Source organism: Topomyia yanbarensis, chromosome 3 (assembly GCF_030247195.1).
Source record: "Topomyia yanbarensis strain Yona2022 chromosome 3, ASM3024719v1, whole genome shotgun sequence".
Lineage (NCBI taxonomy): Eukaryota > Metazoa > Arthropoda > Insecta > Diptera > Culicidae > Topomyia > Topomyia yanbarensis.
The window spans coordinates 214042825-214052719 of record NC_080672.1 but is presented as its reverse complement, the minus strand read 5'-3'; the positions used below and the strand labels follow the sequence as shown (position 1 = coordinate 214052719).

At 40.8% G+C, this 9895-nt stretch overlaps 1 protein-coding gene across 1 annotated transcript; it reads left to right on the top strand.

Moving 5' to 3' along the window:
* Positions 1–3603: 3603 nt before the first annotated feature.
* LOC131687635 (uncharacterized) lies at positions 3604–5466 on the top strand. Its single transcript, XM_058971722.1, has one exon. The coding sequence runs from the start codon at positions 3604–3606 to the stop codon at positions 5464–5466; it is 1863 nt and encodes a 620-aa protein (XP_058827705.1).
* Positions 5467–9895: the final 4429 nt, after the last annotated feature.

The window sequence follows — 9895 nt, the reverse complement described above, 5'->3', positions numbered from 1 at the left end:
TATGGGGCCTATGTCTAACTGTAATCCCACATTCTCGACAACAACCTCAGTGCTGAATCAACTGCACACTACAAATATTCCGACACATAACAGTATCGTCGCCCCTCCGTACGTTGCAACTAACCCATCAATGTCATTACTCACTGGTAGTCAGGGTTACTCGGTTGGAGGGCGTTCAGTTACTTTCCAACATCCGAGTTTATCAGTGCCATTAGTACACTCCCGACCAACGTTAAGTTCCATTTGTCAACCAACGTGGATCAATAGCAATATCGCCAGTACCACCGTGAGTGGAATGCAATCGTTAAATATAAATCATATCCCGGTCTCAACGCAGAGAGAAGGAACGTATTTCAATAATGGGGGTGTGTTAGTAAGTACGAGTGCGTTGGTACCACCTGTGTCCAGTACCACTGCACCTCAGTTTGTGATTCCGGGTACCCAACAACCGATGCCAGCCGGACCATTCTGTGCTCCATCCATTGACCAACGGCCTCAACAACAGCCTGCTATACCAGTTCGAAGCGGGCCATCTAGCGAACAAATGGCTGCGAGACAAGCTATGCCGCGAGAGTTGCCAATCTTTTCAGGCGACCCTCAAGATTGGCCGCTATTCTATAGCTCGTTCTGCAACACTACGGAAACATGTGGATACACTGATTCGGAGAACTTAGCTCGACTACAGCGTTGTTTGAAGAAGAATGCGTTGGAAGCAGTTAGAAGCCGGTTGCTGATGCCGCAGTCGGTGCCTTTCGTAATTGATATATTACGGCGCTTGTACGGTCGACCAGAAATTCTGATACACACTCTCCTCCAAAAGCTACGAACAGTTCCCTCTCCGAAGACTGACAACTTGCAGTCGCTAATAAATTTCGGTCTCGCTGTACAAAATGTCGTGGATCACATGTGTGTTGCTAATCTTTCTGATCATTTGTGGAATCCTACGCTGCTTCACGAGCTAGTCGAGAAACTACCACCGCAAATTAAAATGCAGTGGTCCTACTACAAGAATAAAAGCACTTGCGTCAACCTGGCGAGCTTCAGCGCGTTCATGTCTGAGTTAGTGATAATGGCTTCAGATGTTACGCTTCCAGTCGAAGCGCTCAGTATGAACTCGAAACCCATCAAACCGGGGAAAGAGAAACCGAAGCTGTACACACACTCTGAGGGCCCGCAGGAGAGGAATAGTGAATCCGCTGGGAAAAATATGGCAACAGGGGAGCGGGAAAAGAATACTTGTATGTATTGCGCTAGAACCGGTCACGAAATCGCAAACTGCAAGCAATTCAAGGCGCTCGATATCGACGATAGATGGGAAGTCGTGAAGCAGAAAAAACTGTGTAGGGGTTGCCTTGTACCACAGCGGAAATGGCCATGTCGAACCAAAAAGGAGTGTGGTATAAATGGTTGTAGAATATACCACAATAACCTTCTGAACTCAGCAAACGGTTCGGGAAAAGCGGATACAACGAGCGGAGCAGGGAATACGAATATTGTTGTGCATCAAAATTTACACAGTTCGATGTCATATTCGTTATTCCGATATTTGCCGGTCACTATACACGGGAATGGCAAGCAAGTCAGTACCTATGCGTTCCTGGATGACGGGTCTAGTTCTACTCTTCTTGAACGCAATATTGCGTCGTCGTTAGGCATCAAGGATCCAACTGACGGCTTCTGTTTGAGTTGGACTGGAAATATCTCGAGGGAAGAAAAGGAATCCCAGCGTATTAGCTTGGTCATCTGCGGGAATGGCAAAAAGTTTAAATTCCACAATGTGATAACAGTTCAGCAGCTGCAGTTACCTGCGCAGACGATGTGCTACGACAATCTAGCACGTAGCTATCAACACCTAAAGGGTCTTCCGGTTCAAAGTTACACGGATGCGACTCCAGGTATCATCATTGGCATCGAACATATTCGGCTACTAACTGCGTTGCGAACGCGCGAGGGAAGAGATAACGAACCAGTGGCTACAAAAACGCGTCTGGGTTGGTGGATCTTCGGGAAAAACGACAAGAGCGGCAATTCGATAGTGCAGCTGAATTTACATCTAACAGAAAAGATGAAAAATCATGAGCTACATCAATGGATGAAACAATTCTTTGCAGTCGAAGAGTCCAGCGTGACAGTCAAACCTGAAGCTGAAGAAGACAGGCGAGTACGACAGATTATGGAAGCTACAACCCGGTGCGTGGACGGTGCCTTCGAGATAGGGTTGTTATGGAAGTATGACCTGGTCTGCTTTCCGGACAGCCACCCGATGGCACTTCGGCGATTGAAAGCGTTGGAGAGAAGGTCAAGTAAGGACCCGATTCTCGGGCAAAGGGTGAAAGAGCAGATTGTAGAGTACGAGTCGAAGGGATACGCCCATCGTATTACGCCAAACGAACAGCGATCTACTGACCCGACAAAGGTCTGGTACTTACCGTTGGGAATAGTACAGAACCCGAAAAAACCGAGCAAACTACGGCTGATATGGGACGCTAAAGCACGTGTGGCAGGCGTATCATTCAACGACATGCTGTTAAAAGGTCCGGATCTTCTAGTGGATCTGATATCGGTACTGCTGCGCTTCAGGCAAGCAAACATAGCAATAGTGGGAGACATAAAAGAGATGTTCCATCAGATCAGGATACGAGATGAAGACAAGCAGTCACAACGGTTCATTTTTCGGCTGCATCCAGAATTAGAACCCCAAATTTTCGTCATGGATGTGGCCACCTAGTCTAGCGCAGTGTATAAAAAACAGAAACGCAACGGAGTTTGCTGATACCTTTCCGAGAGCGGCAAGAGCTATCACCGAGAACTTTCTGGACAGCGTAGACACGGAAGAGGAAGCTGTCCGATTAATCACCGAAGTGAAATATGTCCATTCGCAAGCAGGTTTCGAAATTCGTAACTTTGGCTCAAATTCAGTCCGAGTCTTAGAGAAAATCGGAGAGCCGGAAGCACATCAGCAAATATCCATGAAGCTGGACAAATCGCTTGATTCGGAACGGGTGCTAGGTTTGATCTGGAAGCCAACAGAGGACGTCTTCTCCTTTGACCTGAACAGCATGAAGGAAGAAATTAAGACATTAATCGAAAGTGACAGTACGCCAACTAAACGACAGGTTTTGCGAACTGTAATGTCATTATTCGACCCACTAGGGCTCATTGCACATTTCGTCGTACATGGGAAAATTCTTATGCAGCAGATATGGAGAAGTGGCACAGACTGGGATGATTTCATCGCGGAAGAATTGCATGTCTATTCGTGGACGCCAGCGAAGTGGCCTGAGCGGCTGCATTATATTTTCGACTCATCGACAATGGTAGACCCCGATGCGTCCTAGTAGCTGCAAAAACGAAGGTCGCTCCGTTGAAACCACTATCTATCCCTCGTCTAGAGCTACAAGCGGCGATGATCGGAGGTTGATGGGCTCAGTGTTAAGCTCCCTGGATATCTATATAACTAAACGCTACTTCTGGACAGACTCAACAACCGTTCTGTATTGGCTACGATCTGACGCTCGACGATATCATCAATTTGTTGCGTTCCGTTTAGGAGAGATTCTCACTTCATCGAGCGTAGATGAATGGAATTATGTGCCATCGAAAATGAACATTGCTGATGCGGCCACGAAGTGGAAAGATGGACCAAGTTTCGACCCGAATGGGCCGTGGTACAATGCACCGGAGTTCTTATTCGACACGCGGGATCGGTGGCCGTCAGAACCCAAGCCGAACAGGGTGGGTGTAGAAGCTGAACTACGTACCGTATTTCTTTATCATGGTATGATGCCGCAACCACTGATGGATGTTTCTAGATTCTCAAACTGGAATCGTTTACTGAGAGCGACGGCCTACGTGTTACGAGCCTTTTGCAAGTTCAAGGGTGGAAAGGGATTTCAGTCCAATATTCTAGTACAGAAGGAGTTATACGAGGCTGAAAACCTAATTTGGCAGCAGATCCAAGTTGAAACCTATCCAGACGAGTACGCGATTCTGCGGCGAAGCCAAGGGGATTCGACAAGCTTAGCACCCATCCCGAAGTCCAGCTCACTGTACCGACTATCAGTATACTTAGATGAAACTGGCATCATTCGGATGAACAGTAGGATCTGCGAAGCACCTACCGTGGCGTATGATGCAAAGTTCCCAATTATATTACCAAGGAAGCACTTCGCTGTTCATCTTCTAGCGGAAAGCTACAATCGGAAATTCCTCCACGGAAATGGGGAGACAGTCTGCAACGAGATGCGTCAACGGTTCTTTATACCTGGGCTACGAGTGCTAATTCGTCAGGTATCGAAACAGTGTGTTACCTGTCGCGTTAGAAATGCCGTTCCAACACCACCTATGATGGCATCTCTACCGGCCGCTAGCGTCACTGGAATAATTCGACCATTTACGCACACTGGCGTAGACTATTTCGAGCCAATACAGGTCAAACAAGGTCGAAACCTGGTGAAAAGATGGGTGGCGTTATTCACTTGCCTCACGATACGTGCTGTACATTTAGAGGTAGTACATAGTCTCTCTACCCAGTCGTGCGTAATGGCCATCAGACGATTTGTGGCTCGCCGTGGTTCCCCAGAAACCTTCTACAGTGACAACGGAACTAACTTCGTAGGAGCAGGTAACATTCTTGAGAAACAGATGCAGGAGATCCAGGAGAATTGTGCGATTACATTTACCAACAGTAAGACGAGCTGGTGTTTCAATCCGCCTTCGGCGCCTCACATGGGCGGCGCTTGGGAGCGCATGGTACGCTCAGTAAAAACCGCTATGTCTGCCATCGCAGACCATCCACAGCATCCTAGTGATGAAGTTTTGGTAACAGTAGTGGCAGAAGCCGAGTCGATTGTGCACTCAAGGCCATTGACATACATTCCGCTTGAGTCGATGGAAGAAGAGTCACTGACGCCAAACCACTTCTTGTTGTTCGGTACAAAGGGCGTTGCACAACCGGAAACATCAACAAAGGTGGAAGGAAGTACCTTGCGAGACAGCTGGCGTCTCGCACAATGCTTGGTAAACCACTTCTGGGCCCGCTGGGTTCGAGAGTACCTACCAACTTTAACCAGGCGTACAAAGTGGTTTGAACCTACTAAACCGTTGAATGCAGGAGACCTAGTCATCGTGGTGGAGGAGAGTAAGCGGAACGGTTGGATAAGGGGTAAGATCGTGGACGTTATTAAGGCACCAGACGGACAAGTTCGGCGAGCAGTTGTGCAGACGAAGAATAAATTAATCAATAGACCTGCAGTAAAGCTAGCACTCCTGGATCTTCAGACACCTGAAGACAGTCCGGAACTTCACGGGCAGGGGAATGTTACGAAACCACAGGGCAGATTCGTTCAACAGACAGATGAGTTCAGTTCAGTACCACCCGGTGCTGTCAATTCGAGCAAACACAAATGTCAGTTGCGCAAACGTCAGAACATACCCTCGTGTGCTGGACTGTCAGATGGAGCATAGATTTCACACGAGGAGTTAAGTGGTCGGAGATCTGAAAGCTCTATAAAATAATATAGTCTGCAATTAAAACTTATTTCTACAATTACTTAAATACTAGTTAAAGGAGTGAATTTGTGATTAAACTAGGTAACTATAATTTAACATGCATACAACTTAAAAACTATGTGAATATTTATGCATAAATTGTTATAGATACTAAAGCTAACAGTACGGTTAATTGGCTAGTCTACGCTAGTTATCACAGATTTGCAAGACAAGTAAATTCTATTAATTGAAATCTAGCTTAAAACTAATGAATTTGTTAAACCTAGAACAGTACAGACACATATAAAAAAGAAGATTTTGTTTCGGAAAAGCGCGGAAGAAGCAAAGGAAAATGTAAGCTAACCTATATTTAAAACAGTATGCAATCTAATATAATAAATTCCAGCTTTGAAGCTGCGTGTGTGTGCTATCAGGACGTGTATTCTTCCCAATCCGAACATTAGTCTCAAATGAAAGGTACAACCTTCCCATCGGCTGCTATTGAATTTTTTATTGATTGGACCTCCGGTTCCGGAGTTGAGAGTTGAAGAGTGCAATCACACAGCAAATTCCCATATAAACTGAAATGAAAAAATTTCAAAATCAAATTTGTATTTTTGATGCCAAATGACTTTAAAATGCATGAAACATTGAGATGTTTGACAAAAATTGACTTTTTGGACTTTGGTACATTTTCTCATATAGAAAGGTTATGCAATCACTCTAAAAATTGTTGATCATACAGGCCCGGAGGGAGTATGTAGTGGGGGGTTGCTACTTTAAAATTAAAACTAGTTTAAAATTTCTTAACAAGTTGAAAATTTTCGGCAGGATCTGGACCTCCCGGATCTTTCTCCATGATCTGCCGCTGGTTTCAAGCGATGTTTCAGTATCACATAGTATCTCAAGATCGCGGCTGTCGATCCATTGTACGCATGTGCAAATCGTACGGAACATGTAATATTCATTTCCACCATTGTATTGAACATAACCAGCCATGGAATCGTAGTCTGGACAAATGAGACAAGCACAATTGCACCACTAGGTGGATTAAAACAGGTTTTTATTTTGGGAATGCGTCGAGTTGAGACGAAAACGTAATATGATTAATAACGAGTATAACACTTTCCGAAAATAAAGAGAAATTTATGAAAAATGACGATTTCCATTCGATTCTAGCAGGTCCTGATCGATTTTGATGAGCATTTGATTTTTGTTGTATGACCAATTATATGTATAGGCCAAATGTTTTAAAACAGTAATTTAAGGTCAAGATAGCATCATTTTGAAACCTCCAATTTCGGAGGTTTAGTATCTTCGATGAGTTTTACAAACGTTAAACAGCGCATTATTTGATAAAATAATTTTGACGGTATATCGTCCAAGAAGTATTTTCTCAGGTTAATATACATGACTACAATAAAGTCTTAACAAATTCGCTAAAGACTAGAACTCTGTTACTATTTTCTGAAAAATTTATTCTGCATAATTTTAAAACTTCAAAAATTACGATTTCGGAATTATGCCGTTTGGACAGTAAGATCGATTTTCACCAAACCCCCACCAAACCGAATTTCTGGCTACGCCGCTGATTTCAAGTAAGTAGAAACAAAGTCGTTCTACACTCGTTCACAAGAAACTTTTTCGAATGCTGAATATCTATTATAATACATTGAAACCCCGATTTTATCAGCCAAATATGAACATATGTTTGATGGGCTCCAGCATACGAACAAGACTGAATTCGAGTAAATCCTTTCTTGAGCATGTTTTCCTTATCATGAAGATGGAAATATACAAAAATGAAAAATTCATCATAATCAGAAATAGTTATCAGACTACATCAAGGGACGGGAAGAAAATTTTAACAGCTTCAGTTTATTATAAAGAAAAAAAAATTGCCCGCTTTAGTCAATGTCCCTATTTTGTCAGCCTAAAATACACCATGATATTGATAAAAATGGGTCTTTATTGTATGTATTATTCACTGTGTTTCACATTAATAGGTACATTACATTTTTGGGGATTTTTTATTGCATCGAACTACAACAATTTTTAGGTAGTTTTCAAGGGGTTATTTTATAGACTTCTTCCAAAATTTGGCGAACCTATTCCAATTAATTGGTATACTTAAGGGTGTACATGTTGCAGATAGAGAAAATACTGAAATTTTCAGCTTTTTTCCTACACAATATTACGAAAGCTTATTAAACAATTTTTCCTAATAAGTTTGTGATAATTATAAACTATTTGAAATTTTTTAATACTTTTATTTTTTATTTGACCGTGTTTTTTTAATAAATAGTGACCATCGCTTCTTAACGTAGTCTATTTTTCATGGCTTGCGGTGAGCACGATTTCTCGAATTGTTGAACTGAAAATTATGGAATAGAAATTATTTTTTAGTATTCTTTACAGATTTAACTCGCCGCGCAGATAGCTCTGAATTAGACCCGCTGGTGCCCTAAGACGATTTCGCTAGATTTTCAGAGCACTGTGGACCCAGTGCATTAACGCAAGTGACAGAAGGTTATCGAAAAGTTTCGTGAAAATGTAAATTCCAGTAATGATCATGATTTTCCCAAACGGTTCGTTTTCGAGAGGTTTTTATTTGTTCTTTGGCATAAGGATTAGCGATAATAATTCAAATCAAGGATACTACTGGGAAGTCACCTTTAGAAAAAGTCGATGTCGAAGTAAAATTTGGAACTATGCACGCATGCACTTCAGAGATAGCGTGATATCAGGAGCTGCGATTTCATTTCAACGCTTTTTTGTGAAAAGGGCGATACTTGCAAATATAAACATAAGGCTTTTTTCATACATGCGCATGAGGGCTTTGAAACGCAACAAATTAACCTAAAAATTTGGATTCTACGATATTGCTTTCTTAAACTACAGCAAAAAATACAACGGGCGAAACTGATTTTTGTTTGTTTATTTAAAGTTTCGCCCTCCACGCTCCATGCAAACAAACAGGGCGATACTTTTTTTGCTAGCAGTTACGAGGCGAAACTGTTATTTTCGTATTTTTTTCTAGGATTATCAAGCTGATACCAGCTGTAAATAGTAACAATGATCGCTATTGAAAAAACAACCTAGTCCACCTAGCAGTGAGATGAGACATTTCTTACACATGCAGAACTCCTTTATTAGTTTGCAGTTTCTGGTCCTGCACAAATAAAACCTCAAATAAACTGAATAGAATATAGAAAATCAATAAAACGAACTAAATAAAAAAATAAAGCAAAAAATGCAAAACAAAATGTTTTCAAATTCATAAAATGAGTACAATGATTTGTATAAATCAAATTAATAAAATACATAAATCAAATTGGATTAGCTCATTGAATGAAAAATTAGTCATTATTTAAAAATAGTTATCAAATTAATTAAATAAATTAAATTGACTCAAACTAACAAATTGAATAAAATAAATAAGTGGAATGACTGATTATGAAATATTAAAATTTAAGAAATGAACAAAATGAATCAAACGAATCAATTAATTCAAATGAATCCTATGAAACAAATCAAATGGATAGAACGAATTTAATGAATCCAGTGAAAACAATGAATCAAATGAATTAAATGTATAAAATGAATAAAATAATTGGAATGAATGAAAAGAATAAAACTAATAAAAGAGTAAATACATTGAAAAAAACGCTTTTAATCCACCTAACAGTGTGATGAGACATTTCTTATAACTCTTATCACTCTCTTCGGATATTATATCGTTTGAGAACATTTAGAACTTGATGCTTCGCGATGTTTTTGATAACACATACTACATGGGATAGTGGCAGGACTGAGAGAATCGCTCAAATCAGCATAGGACAACATCAGTGCTAGAAATCTCAAACCAAATCAATGGGAAAGCGAAAAAATGGCCCATAAAATAGACATACAAACCAATTATTGCTAATGCTCTGTTAATAAAATATCTAAATTCCTCAATCAATGCATTGTGGTGGGAAAACCAAATTTTCCTAAAGGGGTTATATATTGTACTGAGCAAAAAAATCGAATTTTTTTTGAATCGATTTGAAGTTTATACTTTACTCGAATTTCCAACACGACTGAGAACTAAGAAATCAACACTTTTTCTTGAAAATGGCGATACTAGCTGTAATACCATTCAAAGAAAATCAACAGTGAATATTTCCAAAGTTGGTTTTATTTCCTATTTAAGAACATTTGTGTTTTTTAATCCTAGATTGCATGATTCAGTGATCGAAACCTAAAACTTCTAAAGTATTTGAAATTATTAAATTAAAATTTGTTTTACATTTCTTACAAAAGAAATGTATAGGATTCGCTCAAACTTTGAAAACTTTTTCCGAGGCCCGGAGGGCCGAGTCTCATATACCAATCGACTCAGCTCGACAAATTGAGACAATGT

What these genes read in the sequence shown, in the direction of transcription:
- LOC131687635 (XM_058971722.1), top strand. Translation starts at nt 3,604, where the DNA reads ATGAACATTGCTGATGCGGCCACGAAGTGGAAAGATGGACCAAGTTTC.